This window comes from Hyperoodon ampullatus (assembly GCF_949752795.1).
Source record: "Hyperoodon ampullatus genome assembly, chromosome: 19".
Lineage (NCBI taxonomy): Eukaryota > Metazoa > Chordata > Mammalia > Artiodactyla > Ziphiidae > Hyperoodon > Hyperoodon ampullatus.
The window spans coordinates 46065606-46086283 of record NC_136932.1 but is presented as its reverse complement, the minus strand read 5'-3'; the positions used below and the strand labels follow the sequence as shown (position 1 = coordinate 46086283).

Here is a 20678-nt window from a genome sequence, read left to right as displayed (position 1 = left end):
CTGGTGTTGGGGTAAGGGAGTACTGCAGGTAAAAAGGGGTGAAACAGAGTCCAGCTTTCAGTTTCTTAGCTCAGAAATTCCAGCAATCCCTGTAGCTCCTTGCAACCCCTCACGACCTCTGGGATGGACAGCAGAGTCTGGCAAGAGATACAGAAAAGGCAGCTCAGGGTCACAGGCCAAAGGCCCAAGGCTCCCAGCCCCAAGAAGCAGCCACTGAGTTAGAGGGGGGGAAATGGAAGCCACAGAGAAGGCTGCAATAGTGAGTCAGGCCCAGCTCTCAGCAAAGGCTGGGAACCACAGCTATGCTCATCAGTACCCCCTGGGCCAGGCCTTATACCAAGTGCCTTAGTTGCATCAACTCCCTCCCTCCTTTACCTCATAAATATGCTGAACAATGTCATCTAGTTTCTTTAACTCCTTGTCAGAGCGCCGCAGATTCTCTTCCAGGATGTTTCTCTAAAAAGCAAATAGGATGCATAAGCTCTATGCTTAAAAGAACAACATAGCTTGTGGAGAAAGATAAATATGGCAGGGCACTTGCTAGTGGTGACAGGAAATAGCCCTAGAATGACATGGAAATTCTTACGTGGCTCTGGAACTTGACCATGAGTTTTGCCTTCTCATTTTTCATCTCCAGGAACATCACCCTCAGCTTGTCCACCTATAGATATGTTCAGATCAGTAGGGGCAGAGCCTAGGGTTCCCACTAGTTGCCCAGCTCTTCTGTTAACTCTGAGTCACCTCCTGGGAGAGCCACACTTTCTCCTGGATCCAGTTAGTGGCCATGGGCTGACTGTCGGGGTTGAGCTGGCCTGCCAGGGTCTCTTGGAGCACCTTAGTCTCTGTCTCCGCACGCCGAAGTGAACGGGTGAGCTGGGTCACCTCCTCTCTAAGCCTCTGGGGATGAGAATGGAGAGGTATCTAGTAGCCCTCAAAGGTCCTCTCTATCCTTATCCCATGTGGTGAGCAAGGGTAGACCAGAGGACCCAATTCCCACATTTGGGACCCTGGCTACCAGTGACATAGAAGGCAGAGGCTGGGCATGATGATGAACGTACTATGAGCTCACCACTCTTGTCTATCTGCTCTAGGATCTTCTCGTTCTGCTGCTGTATCACTTCCTGGAGTTCCTTTTCATTCTGTGAGGAAAAGGGAGGTAAGAAGGCAGTGGGAGAGCTAGCTTCTTTGCAGCCCTTGCCAGGAGATAGGATTTTGTGCCTGACCATGCTCAGCCCAGGTGATACCAATTGATAACCGTCCAATTCTTCCTCTAGGGCTATGTCAGGCCAGGCACATTTCCGTGTTAAAAGAGTTCTCCTGGAGTTCTAGGTCAGCCTGGAAGATGGGTCAGTCTATAGCTGGTTCCCAAACATGTGAATTGTCTGACCCCGGGAAGGGCAAAACTAGGGCAATGGTTGGAAAATCTCCACCACCCAGATTCCTGGAGAGACAACAGCTCCCAGTGGGGCCCTCACAGTTGCCCCAGTTCCTCATCGCTTCACTTCCAGGCCCCTCCTCCACCTTGTAGCGCAAGCACAAGGCCTGGTTCAGCTTCTCTATGTCCGCTTCCTTTGCCTTCTGGGCTTCCTGATGCTGTTCTTCCTGGGCCTGCAGCTGAGCCTGCAGATCACATCTAGGGGAGGGAAGAATTCAGCATTATTCCTGTCCCCCCAGGGGCTGCCTGGGCCCCTGACATAAGGGGCTGCTCACCTGACATGCCCCCTCTCACCAAGACTGCACTCCACTCACATCTTTCGCTGCAGAGTCCTGACAGCCTCTTCTTTAGACTCCTGCAGCAGGGAACACAGGCTCTGAAGCTCCAGAGTCATAGTACTCATTTCTGCCAGGCTATTCTCAATGCCTGGGGTTTCTGAAAGAGAAAGTACTAGATAGAGGTAGAGCCCTTTAGCTCTGGAAGGAAGGAGTGTGTTGCTATCACTTCCACAACTCTTACCCATGTTCCCCACCCACAGGATCTGAATGTCTGGAACATTACCGATCCCAAAAGGCAGAAATGAAATGAGCCCAAGTAAAATTGAGGTTTTTAGAGCAAAGCACTTCTCACTGCTTTAGTCTTTATCATCACTACCAGATCTAGAAATGAGGCAGGATCCCTGGAGCCCATCCTAACCTGTAGGCTGATGGGAAACCGTTGATGCTACTCTGGTGAAAGCACTCTTGTCACTTCCAAGCAAGGGCACAGGAGCCGATTCTGGCTCTAAAACAAAATGCAACCATGGTAGAGGGCCCCTCTGGTGACCCAGTCAAGGGTCGGCCATCACGGGAGCCAGGGAGAGACAGGGTCTGTTGGTGGCATCTTCAATAGCTGAAGATATCAGGAGCAGAGTCATAACTTTCCCACCCCTAAATTCCAGGGCCTTTAACCTTCATCTGCCACTGCTGTCAGGGTGCTTCCCAAAAAGGTGCTGTCACTGGGCAGAGGGTGTTCCTGGGAAGGAGCACAGGCTGTGCTTATCGGGAGGGTCTCTGGTTCAGCCTAAGGGCAAAGGAAAAAAAATAACGTCAGCTGCTTTTCAGGGATAGTGGGTTCCCTGAACTTGCAGGTATTCACCGGCCATCTCCTCGGGATGCTGTTCTATATGTCACCTCTCTTCTCTATCTTCAACTTCTCCATTAGCTCCTTTCCCTGAACTTAATTCTCTCTCAGTAGAACAACAATTAAAAAAAAAAAAAAAACCTTCTTCTTACCTTAAGTATGCTTTTAGCTACTGCCTTTTCTTTTTCCCTTCCATTAAAAAAAAAAGAAAGAAAGAAAAGCCTACATTTCTTGCCTAAAATTCTCACCATGTATGGACTCCCTAGCCCACTACACTCAGGCTTCTGCCCCACCATTCCACAAAAGTTCTCATTATTTGGTACACCAATGGCACCGGACACCTTTCAGGTCTTATTTTACCTGACCTATGTGATAACCGATGACCATGTTCTTTTAGAAACTTCATTTTCTTCACTTGTGTGATGTGACTCTCTCTCCTTCACAGGTAGGACTCATACCTCTCTGGCTGTTTCTTCTCTCCATCCACAGGTCTTTCTTTACCTGTGGCTCCTTTTGGTTCATCCTTGACCCTCTTCACATTCCCCAGGTGGCCTCACCTCAGGAGCTCCACAAAAACATCCACTTCTACATGGAGGACCCTTCAATCTGTCTCTCTCAACTGGACCTTCTCCCAATCTCCAGGCCCAAAGGCTCAACTATCTGTGAAGAATCTACCAGACTAACGGGCCTCCCTGGTGGCGCAGTGGTTGAGAGTCCGCCTGCTGATGCAGGGGATACGGGTTCGTGCCCCGGTCTGGGAGGATCCCATATGCCGCAGAGTGGCTGGGCCCGTGAGCCACGGCCGCTGGGCCTGCGCGTCCGGAGCCTGTGCTCCGCAACGGGAGAGGCCACAACAGTGAGAGGCCCGCATACCGCAAAAAAAAAAAAAGAATCTACCAGACTGTTCCACAGTTCATCTGAAATTTAGTATGTATAAAGCTGAGCTAACCATTTTTCCTGTCCCACCCCACCAAAAGTCTATTCCTCCACTTGTATTTAAGATCGTAGAGCAGCAAATTACAGCCTGTGACTCAAATCTGGCCTGCCACCTGTTTTTGTAAATAAAGTTTTATTGGAACACTGCCACATCCATTTATTTATATACTCTCTGTGCCTGCTCTTGAGCTACAAAGGCAGAGTTGAGTAGTTGAGACAAAGACCATGTGGCTTGCAAAGCCGAAAATATTTATCATATTGCACATTATAGGAAAAGTCTGCCAATCCCAGTTCTAGAGTGTCGCCATCTTTCCAGCAATCTAGAGATCATCATTCACTCTTCCACCGTACTCCTACATCAAACTGGTCACCACGTTCTGTTACTTTTTTTTTTTTAGATTTTTTTGATGTGGACCATTTTTAAAGTCTTTTTTATTGAATCTGTTACAATATTGTTTCTGTTTTATGTTTTGGTTTTTTGGCCGCGAGGCATGTGGGATCTTAGCTCCCCAACCAGGGATCAAACCCGCACCGCCTGCATTAGAAGGAGAAGTCTTAACCACTGGACCGCCAGGGAAGTCCCCATTCTCTTACTTTTACTTCCTAAATATGTACTGGATTCATCCAATTCATCCCCTCCTCCATATCCCTTTAGTTCAAGCCTTCGAAAATCTGGCCTCCTGCCTAGCTCTCCAGCCTTTTCTCCTTATCATCCTTGCCCCACGTAGCTCCTATAATCCAGTCATAAAGAGCTACCTCCCAGTTCCCAAACTCACCACATTCCACAGGAGCAGGGCCTTGGCCTTGTTCACCTGTAGTCCCAGCACCTAACCCAGGTCTTGTCACAGGGTAGACACTACAAAAAGTACCCATAGTGCCTCTATGACTTTCATACTATTCCGTCTGCCTGGTGGGCCTTCCTATATACCCAACCCTGCCCTACAAACTTCTAACCTCAAGACTCTGACCAAGAGTCACCTGCTCTGAGAAGACATCTTAACTCTCAAAGGTAAAACTGATGCTCCTTTCTCTGTGGTCATCCAGGTAACCCTCAGTGGCCATCCAGGCAACCCTCTATCACAATCACAAGCCAAGATGACAAGTTTACATCTGTCTGTCTTCCCTGCAAGACTGGGTTCCTGTGCTTAGTGCACACTGGGGAATGGGGTCAGATCCTAAGCAGTTCGATTTCAGGATTCTGGCTGTGTCTTTAACTGTTGAGTAAGCTAACTAACGCTGCATTCTGAAAAATATCCATTTATTGTTCAGTGTGCACTGTGGGGAAGCCAAAGAAGCAAGGCTAAATTTCTGCTTTCTTTAAATTCAGTCTAGTTGAAGAGACCAAACATCCAAGGAAAATTAATACAAGTGCAAAAGGAGAGTAAGTTCATGAGGAATATAGCAGGAGATCACTGAGTCCACTGATGTTTGGGAACATTTCAAAGAAGAAGGTGAGCCAGGGAGGATTTTAATAGGAAGGAAAAGGTATTTCCAGTTTGAACATAGAAGAGAACGGACATGGTAACGGCACGCATCTGGGTGCAAATGGGGATGAGACGTGTGTGTAGTACGTAGGCAGTCTATGGGAGTAAAGGGTTCATAACAGGGAGGTAGGAGACAGAAGAAGAAAAGTTTGAGCGACAGGTTGAAGACATCCTGTAGGCAACTGAAAATCACTGAAGGTCACAGAGATTGAACAACAGTAGAATTTTAGGAAGACCATTCTATACAATAAGGATACAAGTGGAAAAACTTTCAGCAAACTAGGATTAGAGGGGAACTTCCTCAACTGGATAAAGAATATCTACAAAAAGCCTACAGTCAACATCATACTTAAAGGTGAGAAACTCAAAGCTTTCCCTTTAAGATCAGGTACGAGGCAAGGATGTCCCCACTCACCATTCCTTTTCAACACTATAGGGGAAGTTCTAGCTAACACAGTAAGACAAGAAAAGGAAATAAAAGGTATACAGTTCGGGAAGGAAGAAATAAAACCGTCTTTATTTGAAGATATTGATACAATTGTAAGGGAAGAGAAGGAAACCCCAGACCCTACCTTCTTTAGTTTTGTCTGTAGGAAGAGGGTCAGGCTACGGAGTTGCTCAGTCAGCACCCTTAGCTCTTGGGAATACTGGCGTGTCTTCTCCAGGTCTTGCTGCTGTTTCTCTGCCATGGTGCTGGCCAGTTTAGCCCTGAAATAGGAAGGAACAGAGAAGACAGCCAAACACCAGATGACCTTCTCTGAACACTTCTACAAATCCCCACACAGAACTGCGTTCAAAGAGGGGAAACAAGAGGCTCTCAGACCCTGTCACAATTCCCTTCTTGGAGACTTTAGCTTCCAGAAGCGGTCCTGGGAGAGATAAACACTAACAGGGAAGCACAGAAAGGTAGAGGTCTTACTTCAGGTTCTCCACGGTGTCCTTCAGGTCCTCACACTGCAGGCTGCGCTCCCGGAGTACTTCCAGTGTGGTTTTCAACTGACACTCAACCTGGCCCAGCTCCAGGTGAGCAACCTGATTCTCTTGTTCTGCAAACTGGGGAGACAGGAGCAGGAAGGAAGGCAAGGAGCGAGGAAGGGAGGGGGGAAGATGCATCTAAGTGGGAAATTTTCGAGTCCTGGGAACAGAGGCTTTTTCCAGTCCAGAGTCTCAAACCTCACCTCAATCCCACCAGGGAAGAGTCACACTCCTGCAGCTCCCCTGCCCCAAGCCGTCTTCCTTACCTCCAGGGTCTCCTTTAGGTCCTGCACCTCCTTGGCCAGGACCGCCTGCTGTTGCTGCAGCTCTGCCTGCATATGTTTTAATGCCATCTCTTCCTTTTGCCATCTGCCAGAGACCTTACATTAGATCCCATTGGTCCCACATCCTGGATGCCTACTGCCACAATAACCTGAGAGGAACTCACTGAGCAGCCTTCTCCTCACTGCTCTGGGTAAGCTGGCAGAGCAACTGATCCTTCATGGCCAGGTCCTGGGTGCAGTGGGCATGCTGACTCTGTAGTTCTTTTAGCTGACTCTCCATGCTGGCCAGAATCTGCAGCTGAACCCGGAGATCTAGACCAAAATTATCCTAATGACACCATGTGGTCACCAGGCCCAAACGTCCCCACACTTCTGCTCTAAGACAAGTGCCCTAGAGCATTTTCTTGCGCTACTGCCACACCCCAAGCCTCAGCAGGGTACAACTGCTTGCACGCATGCACACACGCACACCTGTTGCCAGGCGACTGTTTTCCAACTCCAGTTGTTCTAGTTGGCTTTTGCAGTCCTCTAAATGGGAAGAGACTTGTTCCAGCTCCCTGGAAACCTAGGAGAAAAAGACAGTTTTCCTCCCACAGCTCCTCCTGAATCAAAAGTCCCAAGACTTAGTCCAGTTTCTCTTTCTGGACAGGACAACAAACCACCTTGTTCCTGGGCAAAAACACTGCAGCAAATAAGTCTGATCCTCAGGAAAAAGTAGAAACAGGAGGAAAGTTGCTGAAGAAGGTGCTGAAGGCCATCTTACAGCAAAGGGACTGGTTGGTCTCCAAACCCACAGATGGAAAGAAGGCAGCTCCCAGGGAAGAGGCTAATGACACCACTCATCAGAAAGGCCTTCTGTAGAGAAGGAGGAAACCAGGCCTAAGCAGTCCCCACTCCTGGATTGTACCTGCTGCTTTTCCTCAATTGCAGCATCACGTTCCTGCAGGGTCTGCCGGCTCTTGGCTGTAAATTTCTCTGTGAGTTGTCGAAACCGGCTCAGCAGAGCTGTCCATGTTACATACTACCAGGGGAAGCAAGCAGGTCAGAAGAGCACCCTTGAGACAAGACTCCTAACAGGGCTGGCTGTGAGCAAAGGAGCAGTATAATGGCCCCAAATACTCACATCCAGTTGCATGGATATCCAGTCCTGCTGCAAGGCTGAAGTAAGACTTGCTGTCTGCTGAGCCAACCCTTCTTGCTCAGTATGAAGCCCTACCTACATGAGAAGGATTGTCAATGGAGGGGGCCCTTTCCCTCTGGATACAGGGAAGTAGGGGTACATGACCATCCTCCCAGTGTGTCAGTATGGATCCCAGGAAAGAATATGCCTTCAATTACCAGTTGGGTCTGGGTGTCCTTCAAAAGGCCTCTGAATTCCCCCATGGATGTCAGGTCCTGTTCCAGCTGGCTGATGCACTGGCTGGCGTGTGCACAGAAAACCTCTAGCACTGTCTCTGCCTGTTTAGAGAAGAGGTTGAGAGGACACTGTGGGCAGAGGAAGGATACAGCACAAAAAGCCATAACTATCCGTCACACCAGTAGTTTAGTTCATTATTCCCCAGGGCAAGCAGTTCTCAGGCCACCCATCTGTGTCTCAAGTCAATTTATGTTCCTGCAGGAACCTTAGGAAGAGACCTCCTACATCCAGGAACAAAAGCCTGACACCTTACCGCATCTTTGCCTCTGAGGGCCATTTCCTCTCTGTGCTTTGCCTCCTCTGTTTCTGCTTTGAGGCTCTGGAGCCTTGCCCTCAATTTCTTCAACACATCAAAACAGCAGGACACCAAGGTTTCTGTACGCCAAGACTATAAGATAAGAATCATATACTGTGTCTGGTTTCTTTATTTGGCTGAATTTCAGTCCCACCAAAGGCCTCTGCCTCCACCTGCATGCTGCTTACCTCCTGACTCAGAGCATTTTTATCTTCATCCAAGTGCAGCAGAGATAGTTGAAGCAAGGATATCAGCTCTTTAGAGACCAGCACCCATGACTGCTGTAGAGGGAGAGATGGTTAGGCTAGATCAAATAAAGTCATTAAGCAGGACGTAAGCTGGGACACTGAGGAGGAAGCCACCAACCCCAATTTCAAGCTCCCAATAAGGAAGAGACGTTCTTAACAAAAGGAAATCTCCCTTCACTACCATGGCTGAGTACCATCCATCATCTGCTAACTGCTCAGGAGTCGCCATTCTTGATCTTCACAGGAGACCCAGCAATGGTATAAGGTCAATCAACACTTACCATGACATTCCTGGCCTGCTGCAGAGCCTGTCCAATCTCCTGGCTCTCCTGAAGATGCTGAGGTTTCTTACTCATCTAGTTGGAGAAACAGAGTTGCCCCTTTTGCATAGGCAACATGCACCACCAGCAGCTCTTTCCCCCTCCCACCGAGATACAGAGCCTTTCCCATTAAAATCAGGAGCAAGGCTCACAACTTGATGCAGCCAAGTCAGAAAAAATCCAGAGGTAGGTAAAAAAATTACTTTTTAAAATAAATTTTTTTTCTGATTATGTGGTTACTGTAAAATTTTAGAAATAGGAAAGTGAATAAAATGGAAAAAGAATCATTATCAATTTCACCCCTAGAGCAGTGATTCTCAACCAACAGTACAGCACCCACCCCAAGAGATTTCAATATACCTCCACACCAGATGTCCTTGCTATAGGGATTTGCTGTTACTGATGAGTATGTTACCTCCCTCAGGTGTCAGGGGGAGAAAAAAGTTGTAGACTACTGATTTAGAAAGAAATAACTATATTTAATCAATTCTAAGATGATTGCCTTTTTACATTTTTTTTTAATTTTGGCGCACTGCGCAGCATGTGGGATCTTTGTTCCCCAACCAGGGATCAAACCCGTGCCCCCTGAATTGGAAGCACAGAGTTTTAACCACTGAACCACCAGGGAAGTCCCTGTCTTTTTACATTTTAACACCACTGACATTGGTATGCATTCAATATTGATAGTATCTTAGATTTGATGAAAGACAGTAATGCTTAAGAAAAACCACAATTGTGATTATAATATATAAATAAATTTGGGGTCCTGCTTTTCTTACTTAATTTTATTATACTAATGTTATTTAGCCCTGAGTTTATATTTAGTCTCCTCATTGAGAGCCTGAGACTAGGATATGTGCTTTAGGGAGACCTATCAAAGTGGAGTATCACTCATTTTTAACTTCTGCTGATATTTTACCTCACCTCAAAGCCTCTTAGAGGTTATATGAACTCTGAACTCCTTTCTTTTTTTTCTTCTTTTTATTTATTTATTTATTTTTGTTGATCTCTAGGTATCCTTTTTTGGCTGGGCCATGGGGCTTGTGGGATCTTATTTATTTATTTATTTTTGGCTGCGTTTGGTCTTCGTTGCTGTGCATGAGCTTTCTTTAGTTGCAGCAAGTGGGAGCTACTCTTCATCGTGGTGCGCAGCCTTCTCATTGCAGTGGCTTCTCTTGTTGTGGAGCACTGGCTCTAGGTGCGTGGGCTTCAGTAGTTGTGGCTCGCAGGCTCTAGAGCACAGGCTCAGTACTTGTGGTGCACAGGCTTGGCTGCTCTGCGGCATGTGGGATCTTCCCAGACCAGGGATCGAACCCATGTTCCTTGCATTGGCAGGTGGATTCTTAACCACTGTACCACCAGGGAAGTCCCTGAATTCCTTTCTTTAAAAACCATGAACATTAAACTTATTTTTCCATGCTATTAAAAACTCTTGGCAGTCCAGTGGTTAGGACTCTACACTTCCACTGCAGGGGGCATGGGTTTGATCCCTGGTGGGGGAACTAAGATCCTGCATGCCACACTGCATGGCTGGAAAAAAAAAAAGACCTCTTCATAAATATATTTTTAAATAACTGTAGGATATCCCATCTTATGGATGTACCATTATTTTTCATTTTTTTAAAGTTATCATCTTTATGCAGAATTTTTTTTGCCTCTTAGGATTTATCCCTAGAAGTGGGGTTACTGGATCAAAAAGTTTGAACTGCTTTGAGCAGTTTAAATTGCCTTCAAAAATGGCTGAACCCGTTTAAAGGCATAATGTTCAAACAACAGAAAAAAATTTTAAATGTAATATTAAATATAACTGTTTTAAAACATAAAAAAAAATTGAACCAATTTATGCCCTACTGACGACAGGACAATGCTTACCACTATTATCTATTTTATTCTTTGCTATTTTGTCAGAAGGAAATAGCATCTCATGTTGCAATTTGCATTTCTCTGAATACCAGTAATGGTAACCTTCTCAAATATTTATTTACTACTCATTTTAATTTTCTTGATCTCTAATGGTCTGTTCACTATCTTGGGGCAGACGAAAATCTTAGTGTGCTATGTGGAGTAGATAAGTATGATTTCAAAGGCAGCAGAGCCGTAGAGAAACTTTGAAGTTCTGAGAGAAAAGTGGGGAACCTTCATTACTGCTGCAAGGCAGCCATCGTCTAGGAAAAAGCCTAGTGCTGGAGCAGCAGTGCTGAGTCACGATGCTGCAGCAGTCTGGATATAAGGAGGCAGATCTCTTGGAGTTCATCGCTCCCCTCCCCAGCAAAGCAGACATTGTTCCCGACTGCATCATGCAGTAAGGCACAGAGTTACCCCTGGAGCCCTGGAACAGGGCACACATACTGCTCAGGGCTGGCCAGTCAGGCAGGTGATGAGATTAGCATGAATGAGGCAGCCAAGCGGCAAGGACATGGCACTGTGATGGGGAATGGCTGAAGGCACTGTCACTTCCTCTCTTTGGTTCTGCTCCAGTGGTCTCTAAAAGGATTTGGCAAGCTTCAAGGAAAGAGGGTACAAGGCCAACTCAGGGATGGGGAACAAGGTCAAGGACAAGAGGAAAGGATACAAAAATAAGAAAACACAGGAATGATGAGCCTATGGCTTCCAGGATTTTGACAAAAAGTAAAGTCATTATTTTGAGGATATTTTCAACCCAAAGGAGGTCTTTGGAGTTTTAGAGACCATCGGCTTTTTTTTTTTTTTGGCCGCGCTGCGCAGCTTGCGGGATCTTAGTTCCCCGACCAGGGATTGAACCCCAGCCCTCGGCAGTGAGAGCGAGGAGTCCTAACCACTGGACGGCCAGGGAATTCCCGAGACCCTCTCTTCTTAGCAGCAGCCACCTATTACTTCAACAGCCACAACACTGAGGACCTCAATTCCTTCCCTGACACATTCCCTTACTTCCTCGGCCTGTGCTGTCACAGCAAGACTCCTCTAGTACAATGGTCTTTAAACTGTTTTCCTCTCATATCTCCTACAGTAATTTTGAAAGCTGGAGTACCCTTACGTTTAAATTGTTACAAAGGCTGTAATTTCCACCGCCTTATAAACATTGACAGTTTGAAATAAAACTGTTACATCACTCTTAAATATACCCAATGGTATAAATGTTACATACACCATAATGATTTTTTTAACGTTTTTATTGGAGTATAATTGCTTTACAATGGTGTGTTTGTTTCTGCTTTATAAACCATAATGATTTAATACCTATTTGATATCTTTAGAAAATACACAAAGGGGACTTCCCTGGTGGTGCAGTGGTTAAGAATCCACCTGCCAATGCAGGGGACACAGGTTCGAGCCCTGGTCCGGGAAGATCCTACATGTTGCGGAGCAACTAAGCCCATGTGCCACAGCTACTGAGCGTGTGCTCTAGAGCCCGCGAGCCACAACTACTGAAGCCCACACGCCTAGAGCCCGTGCTCCACAACAAGAGAAGCCACCGCAATGAGGAGCCTGTGCACCGCGATGAAGAGTAGCTCCCATTTGCTAGTCCCACATAAGATTTTAAGTGAGAAAACTCTCTTTTGGATGGAGAAATATTTTCATCAGTTGTATATTAATCACTGTAATAATATAATTTTTAATTAAAATCATAAACATATCCAGGAAAATTTTACTGGAGATCCATCTACTAATGAAATAGATGGAGCATCCCTCCCCTTATTAGTTCATGTGTCTGTGATTACTATAATTCCTACAATAAGACATAGTTCAGCAAGAATTCTATACCTATTTTCCATTCTTACAGATACAAGATTTATGTGAGGGAATTCCATGGCGGTCGTTTGGTTAGGACTCCGCGCTCTCACTGCCAAAGGCCTGGGTTCGATCCCTGGTCGGGGAAATGAAATCCCACAAGCCATGTGGTGCAGCCAAAAAAAAAAGATTTCTGTGAGAAAGTTTCTTCACATAAATAATGGGAATAAGTAGGAATGAAAGAAGAGAAGAAGGGCATGTCACGCAATTCTAGGAGCTCCTTTGGAGATACATGCCGAAAATCTCACAGTGCACTTCCATCCACTGACATAACTGAAGCCTTCCTTCAATTTTGTTGAAAGCACACAAAAATGACATGCTACATAATCATTGCAGTCATTTGCCCTCTCAGCACGTACACAGATATTTTCTATTGTCCTTTGAATGCTGCCTCTTGACAATGTAAGATTCAGGACAGGCAGTAAATATGCTCTTCTTTATAGTAAAGTTAGTAAATTGGGCAAGGGTAATTGAGAATGGGGAAGCAGGAAAGAAAACAAATTAGTAAAGAGTGCATTTGGAAGATGAAGACCTAGAAACCGATTCCTTTAAAACTTTCCTTGCTTGCATTCCCTTGGAAGGTCTTGATGTACCCCAGGGGTATAATGAGTACCAAGAGCTCTAAGGGATTTTCTAGATCCTCAGCTTTTATACATATTCTAAGGAAGCGGGCCCACTGGGATCCTCCACACTTTGGGAAGAACCTTCTTACCCCACTGGAAAAGGTGTCAGTCTGTGTGCTGCTGTCCTGAACTTCTGGGTGAGGGCCAGTCAGCTGGCTCTTCCAGTCCTGCAGCTGGCGGGACAGAACCTCCAGAATGACAAGAGCGTTCAGCAGGTTATCTTCCAGGTCATGTCGAGATAAGGCAGTCAGATCTGGAGGACGGCTGCAGTAGGAAGAGGAGAACATGAGGAGAAGAGAGGGAAAGGGATGGCAGATCCAGGTGAATGAAGTCCAGGAGCACAAAGATACAGGGATACTTACCCCCAGAGAAGGTGCTCTGTCTCAGAAGTACTGTCCTTGGTGCCCACCAGGCCTGTTTGGGATGTGTTTGTACTCCTTTCCTGCTGTGCTGGGGGAGTAAACCAAGTCCCCACCGAGCAAGTAGAGAAAGGGGTAGTTCCAATCGCAGCATCCCGAAACACAGAGGGAAGAGATAAGCTCTGGCGGAGATTTTCCAGCATGACGGAGGTATTTACACCTTTTTCCAGCCAGGCCAGGGGAGACCTCCAAGGCCCCATATCAGAGACAGGAATGCTACCAGCATCTTCTACTGCTGGCCCTGGAGCTGCCTGGGATTCCATTTCTCCTGGATTTGGGGTCAGGCCTGTGGATGGAATATCGTCCATATTTGAGACAAGTGCTTGATCTCGCAATTCAGCCTCCTCAGGGAATGTGGGAAAGCTCATTTCTCTCTCCTCTGTAGTTCTGTGCTCTAAAATTTCCTCCCCTGGGTCCACAAGACTGACAGGGAAACCTGCTGCTAAGACAGTTGAAGGGGAAAGCCAGAGCAGGGAGGAAGGCAACAAGGCATTACTTTCAGAAGGGACTAAGTCCTCAGGCACAGCCTCAGTCCTACTGTCTTTCAGGCTTTCCTTGGAGCAGTGTAGCTGTTGCTCAGAACAGGGATTTTGTGGGTACTCCAACAGATGGGATGGAGGATCCTGAAAGGTAGGTTTCTCAGGCATAGCAGGAACAATTTCTGAAAAGTTGTCTTCCATGCAGGGGGACACCCCCTTTCTCAGCAGATCTCCTGGCCTCAAAAGATCATCTAGAGAGAAGCTGTTTGTCTCTGCCATGGTATCTAGATGGGCCTCGAGTGTAATGTTTTGCTGCTGTCCCCCTGGAGAAGGTACAAGGACCATGGTTTTAACCACATTGTCGCCCAGTGGGTCTACTGCTTCCTCAGATGTTTGGGGAGTAGAATTGGTTTGGGGAATCAGATTTAGGGGCTGCTCATCTGATTCATGTTGACAAGCTTCTAGACATGTTGAGGGATGGCTGAACTGTTCTGAAGGGGAGTCTGTCTTCTTAGCATTGACAAGATCCAGTGGAGATGAGTCGTTGCTGCCTTCCTGCCAAAGGAAACAAAAGTAGTTGACTAATACAGTCAGTTCTGGTTCCCAATATACAGTTATGGGTACAGGATACGGTCTGAACTCAGAAAAGGAAAGAGTTCTCATTACCTTTACTTAGGTAAGAACTTGGCTAAGCCTTGCTACTTACTACAGAGACCCAGTTGAAAAGCTGGGAAGCCATTCTGGGTCCTTCCAAGTGAACCAGGTTACAGTATAAACAAGGCTAAGATAATCTATCCATGTCACGGGAAGATGGTAGCTTGAAAGTGACCCCACTCTTCTCCAATCCTAACTCCAACCCACTTCTAGGGTAGGAGGGATCCCTGGCTCAAGTTCTACAGTTGGTATAAGATTTTAGTCCTTTTGGAACAGATGAGAAATTGGGGACTAGAGTGAGAGAGCACTTGGCCCACAGAGATCCATGTACCATAGGAAGAAAGGGCAACATCAACCTGTGCCAGTGACCTAGTCTCCTTGACTGCAAGAACTGAGGGTATCCTGAACACATGGGTTGAAGCCATTCAATCCTAGGGATTTGAAGAGCTCTAGTCTTTGTAGCAAAGGAGAACGAAGAGCAGAAAGACTCTTCCTGGTGCCCTGAAAAGGGAGTGACAACCTCCCAACTGCTGGTTCATAGGGACAGAGACCACTGCACTTTCTACCACTTGCAGGGCTGCTGGTCCTGAGACTCAATGAACAAAAAAAGGAAAATATGAATGTACTTATGTGGATCCAATAGCCAGAGAAAGGACAAACCCTAAGATAGTTAGGAAAGGTAGGCCCTACCAAAATACAGCTGACGGAAGAAACAGATAACAATTTGCACCAAAAAATATATGCATACATTAGAAGATCTGAGTACAACTCACACACACAAAGACTTTCTGGAAATAATAAATATTACTTTTAAACAAAAAATTTTAGGAATATGCACTGAAAGAGGATGATCAGAGTTAAGACAAGAATTACTGGCCTGGACAATCAAGTGGAAGACATATCTTAAAGACAAAAATACAAAGAAATGTAAATCTGAGGGAAAAGCTAAGAGAACTGGAAGATAAATCCAGCAAACCTAACATGTGAATAAAAGAAGCTCAAGGAGAAAAGAGAACACGTACAGGTGGGGCACTGATTAACAAGTATTAGAAGAAAATTTCTCTAAGGTAAAGAAAGATCTGAGTTTGCATATTAAAATGGCTCACCAAGTTCCAAGCAGGACTGACAAAAAATGATAAGATTTCTGAACTACCAGAACAACAAAACTATTTTAGAAGCTTTAGATTATAAAGACCAATTATTTACAAAAAAAAAAAAAGAATTAGACTTACATGAAATTTCTCATTTACAGCAGTGGATGAAACTTTAAAACATAAAGTTGAGCTAGAACTTCTGATATTCTAGCAATGTCCTTGGGTATAGGTTACAACGATGTGTGCTTTATACAAATTTGTTAGGCTCAATGTTTTATGTACTTTCATGTATTTTATTTCAAATTTTCAAGTTTTCTTTCGAAGTGCTAAAGGAGGGACTTCCCTGGTGGCGCAGTGGTTAATAATCTGCCTGCCAATGCAAGGGACATGGGTTCGATCCCTGAGCCAGGAAGATCCCACGTGCCACGGAGTAACTAAGCCCGTGTGCCACAACTACTGAGCCTGCGCTCTAGAGCCCGCGAGCCACAACTACTGAGCATGCGCGCCACAACTATTGAAGCCCGTGTGCCTAGAGCCCACGCTCCGCAACAAGAGAAGCCATCACAATGAGAAGTCCGCGTACCACAACCAAGAGTAGCCCCCGCTCGTCGCAACTAGAGAAAACCGGCACGCAGCAACGAAGACCCAACGTAGCCAGAGATAAAAAATAAATAAATTTATTAACAAAACAAAACAAAACAAAAACAAAATGCTAAAGGAAAAGTAGAAAATAAAGGGGATGGCAAAGAGATATCAGGCAAAAACAAACAAAGAGAGCAGAGGCAGCAGTATTAGTATCAGACAAGGTAGAATGTAAAGTTATGGCACTATTACGACAGAAGACAAAATCAAAGATATATGATATAAAAAAATATAAATCAGTCGGCACTACATAGCCCAGAAGCTAAATATATAAACCAAAGGCTTTTAGAAATGTAAAAATGACCTTAAAGTTTTTGCTGTGTTTATCAAGTTCCTATTTATTCCTTTTAAAAATCACTTAAGGAGGGCTTCCCTGATGGCGCAGTGGTTGAGAATCTGCCTGCCAATGCACGGGACAAGGGTTCAAGCCCTGGTCTGGGAAGATCCCACATGCCGCGGAGCAACAAAGCCCGTGAGCCACAACTACTGAGCCTGCGCGTCTGGAGCCTGTGCTCCGCAACAAGAGAGGCTGCGACAGTGAGAGGCCCGCGCACCGCGATGAAGAGTGGCCCCCGCTCTCTGCAACTAGAGAAAGCCCTCGCACAGAAACGAACACCCAACACAGCCCCAAATAAATAAATAAATAAATAAATTTATTAAAAATAAATAAATAAATAAAAATCACTTAAGGAGAAGATGTTTGCAAATTGTATATCTGATAAGGGGTTAATATCCAGAACAGATAAAGAATTCCTACAGGAGCGGGCGGCGCGGCAGGCGGGAGGTGGCAGGATGGTGAAACTGACGGCAGAGCTGATAGAGCAGGCGGCGCAGTACACCAACGCCGTGCTGGACCGCAAGCTGGACCTGTGGGCCGTATAGGTGAGGGACTTGATCAGGCTCTGCCCTGTCTGACAGAACTCATTCTCACCAACAACAGTCTTGTGGAATTGGGTGATCTGGACCCTTTGGCATCTCTCAAATCATTGACTTATCTAAGTATTCTAAGAAATCCTGTAACAAATAAGAAGCATTATAGACTATATGTGATTTATAAAGTTCCACAAGTCAGAGTACTGGATTTCCAGAAGGTGAAACTAAAAGAGCGTCAGGAAGCAGAGAAAATGTTCAAGGGCAAACGAGGTGCACAACTTGCAAAGGATATTGCCAAGAGAAGCAAAACTTTCAATCCAGGTGCTGGTCTGCCAACTGACAAAAAGAAAGGTGGGCCATCTCCAGGGGATGTGGAAGCAATCAAGAATGCTATAGCAAACACGTCAACTTTGGCTGAAGTGGAGCGGCTGAAGGGCTTGCTTCAGTCCGGTCAGATACCTGACAGAGAACGCAGATCAGGCCCCACTGATGATGGTGAAGAGGAGATGGAAGAAGACACAGTCACAAATGGGTCCCGAACAGGGTAGCCTCTAAGGATCTCAGGACATACAATAGTCCACTTCAGACAGGTCCTGCTTTTTGAATAGCCCTGTTTGTGTCAGCAAAGTAGAGTTCATAAGCATTGCTGAAATGCTTAAGACTGCTGGTAATTTTGTAATAAAAATTTTGAAATCTAAATGCCAGTTTTCTATCAATAGTACAAATAAAGGACACTCTGTGCTGCAGATTGCACATCATTGGGGTGTATGTGCAGTGAGGCCTGGACGTGTGGGAGTTGGAAATGCAGGAGGGTGGATCTTGTGGGTAGGCTTTCCAGTTCTCATAAAATGTTTAGGTTTTTAAATTCATAATAAAACTTACGATTATCAAAAAAAAAAAAAAAAAAAGAATTCCTACAACTCAACAACAAAAATAATTAAATTTAAAAATGGGCAAAGGGACTTCCCTGGTGGCACGGTGGTTAAGAATCTGCCTGCCAGTGCAGGGGACATGGTTCGAGCCCTGGTCCGGGAAGATTCCACATGCTGCAGAGCAACTAAGCCCGTGCGCCACAACTATTGAGCCTGCGCTCTAGAGCCCGCAAGCCACAACTACTGAAGCCCACCTGCCTAGAGCCTGTGCTCCGCAACAAGAGAAGCCACGACAATGAGAAGCCTGTGCACCGCAACGAAGAGTGGCCCCCGCTCGCCACAACTAGAGAAAGCCCACACACAACAATGAAGACCCAAAGCAGCCAAAATAAATAAATTAATTAATTAATTAAAAAAAAAAAAAAAAAAAAAACTCCCAGAAAACAAAAGTCCAGGACCAGATCATTTCACAGGTTGAATTTACCAAAATTCAAAGAAGATTTAATACCCATTTGTCTCAAGCTCTTCCAAAAAATTAAATAAAGAGAAGGAAATGCTTCCTAACTCATCTTACAAGGCCAAAATTATGTTGATACCAAAATTAGACAAGGACAACACAGAACTCAACAGATCTGGCAGACTGAAAGAAGTGCAAGGGCAGAGTAATTAACTATCTGCTGACGGATGTAACAGAATGTGACATCCTTTGAATAGTAAATATGTTTTTTTTCATACGTTCATGGAACACTCAGAAAAATTCATCCTATACTTGGCTACAAAGACAACAGATTACAGTCTGATCATAATGCAAGAAAATAAATTTAAAAGGTGACACAAAATAGTTTTTAAGCACTTGGAAATTAAGAACCCCTCCTAGATAACCCCTGGATTAAAGGTAAAAATCAAAAGAAAATTACAAACTACCTAAGAAGCATGACAAAGGATGACTATTTATAATATACACTTAGAAAATGAGGAACAAGAGTTAACCACCCAATAGAAAAATGAGCAAATAATATAAATAAGCATTTCACAAAAGAGCAAACCCAAATAACCAACTCACATGTAAGAGATACACTCACTAGTAGTCAGGAAAATGCAAATTAAAGTAACAATAAGATACCACATCAGACTGGCTAAAATTTTAAAGATCTCTAACAACTACTACAAGAGGTGATGTGGGGAAATGGATATCGTCATACAATGCTGGAGAGAATATGAATTGTAATAGCTATTTTAGATAGCAATCTGACAAAGTTTAAAATTAAAAATATCTTTCCTTCAAACCAATAATCCTACTCCTGAAAATGTATCTCATTGAAATAAAGGTATCAGTACAAAGATATTTACATTAGCATTGTTTGCAGAAGCAAAAAAAGTGGAAAGATAAATGACCATTTATGACTAAGTTATGATTCATGCATACATACCACAGTATCTTATGAATTAGCTCTACACTAGTTGACATGGAGGAATTTAAACCACATTGTTAAATGAGAAAAGCAACAGGCAGAGAAATGTATACAGTCAATCCTCATTATTTGAACTGAAAAGCATTTTCTACATAGCTATGTCTCTCAAGACCTTTTACAAAAGTACAACTCAGTGAGGGCAGTTCTACAAGGAGCTAGTTTCAACTCCGGTGGTTCAGGGGTGTAACTTGATCCCAGGGGAATTTTTACTACCTCTGGGAATGGATGGACATTGCCTCATTCTTGCAGCTGACTGACTTCTCCCTAAGTGAGTCCCTATTAAGAGGGAGACCACTAACCAAAGTGATAGTATTTCTGAGACGTTTGGTAAGGACTGAACGGGGGAGGAGGTGATAAAAAAAAAACTAACAGCTAAATAGAGGTGCGGGTTCTCAGTGGACTTCCTTTAACGACCCTAGGGTACCTCTCTGTTGGCCTGAATAGCTGTAAATGGATGTCACCGAAGAAGGAAACTTCATTATCGTTATTAATTACGTTCCAACCCTGGCCCTCTGTTCCTCTGAGCTCTCGGCCTCGGCAAAGAGCCCAGTCGAGAGGCTGGCCAGGCGAATCTCACCTGCAGCCCTAGCTTGCACAGTGATGGGGTGGACGAGTAGGCTATCGGGGGCCCTGTTCCCGAGTTGGTGAGGGCACCAGGCTGCAGGATAAGTTCTCGGAGAGGCGTTCTCATAGCTGCTTTTCCCTAAAACAGAAGAGAGAAGGTGAGAAAGCCTGGGCTCTGCCAGCCTGTCCTAAGAAGCTCCCCTCCCTCCCTAAGAAGCTCACGAGCAATAACGAGTAGGCTCCAACCCCAGTCCTCTGAACATCAGGACCAGCATTAGACTCCACATGCACCCGTCCCCAGGCTCGACCCAGCTTTCCACGACGCCCGGCACTGCCAGCGACCCCGACCCGAAACCCCGGCCCAGCTCTCTCTCTCCATGAGGCCCTCCCGCTCACCGGTTGGGGCGAAGGCGACACGCTAAGATTCAGTTTTTTCACCCGCCACATCTTCAAAACAACACAGGGTGATCACCTCCTAGACGCAAGAGGCGACGCCATACTCACCCGCCGTCTTTATTTGAACCTGCTCCGCGCCTCCCGATTGGCTGAGAAGTCTCAGTGCGTCAGGTAGGCGCGTCCGCTCCGGGCTTGAGCCCGGCGGGCGGGGGCGGGGCCTATATTGGACCCGCCCCGCCCGGCCCCCTGTGCGCGCGCGCTCAGCGAGCCGACCCCCAACCCCCGACGCCGGCGGTAGCCGCGACG

At 45.6% G+C, this 20678-nt stretch overlaps 1 protein-coding gene and 1 pseudogene across 2 annotated transcripts; one reads left to right on the top strand and one right to left on the bottom strand.

Moving 5' to 3' along the window:
* SPAG5 (sperm associated antigen 5) lies at nt 1-20423 on the bottom strand (the record flags this gene model as incomplete). Its single annotated transcript, XM_079726294.1, has 24 exons — nt 1-137; nt 376-456; nt 587-661; nt 742-897; nt 1059-1139; nt 1522-1633; nt 1750-1870; nt 2132-2218; nt 2386-2497; nt 5550-5685; nt 5897-6030; nt 6219-6321; nt 6401-6548; nt 6708-6801; nt 7144-7257; nt 7360-7452; nt 7575-7694; nt 7907-8041; nt 8137-8229; nt 8478-8552; nt 12997-13171; nt 13270-14360; nt 19990-20115; nt 20373-20423. 24 exons carry the CDS (start codon nt 20421-20423, stop codon nt 66-68), a joined length of 3585 nt encoding a protein of 1194 aa, XP_079582420.1. The 3' UTR covers nt 1-65.
* Nucleotides 16988-17616, top strand: LOC307067455 (U2 small nuclear ribonucleoprotein A'-like; annotated as a pseudogene). The gene has a single exon. The product of its transcript is annotated as a U2 small nuclear ribonucleoprotein A'-like (transcript).
* Nucleotides 20424-20678: the final 255 nt, after the last annotated feature.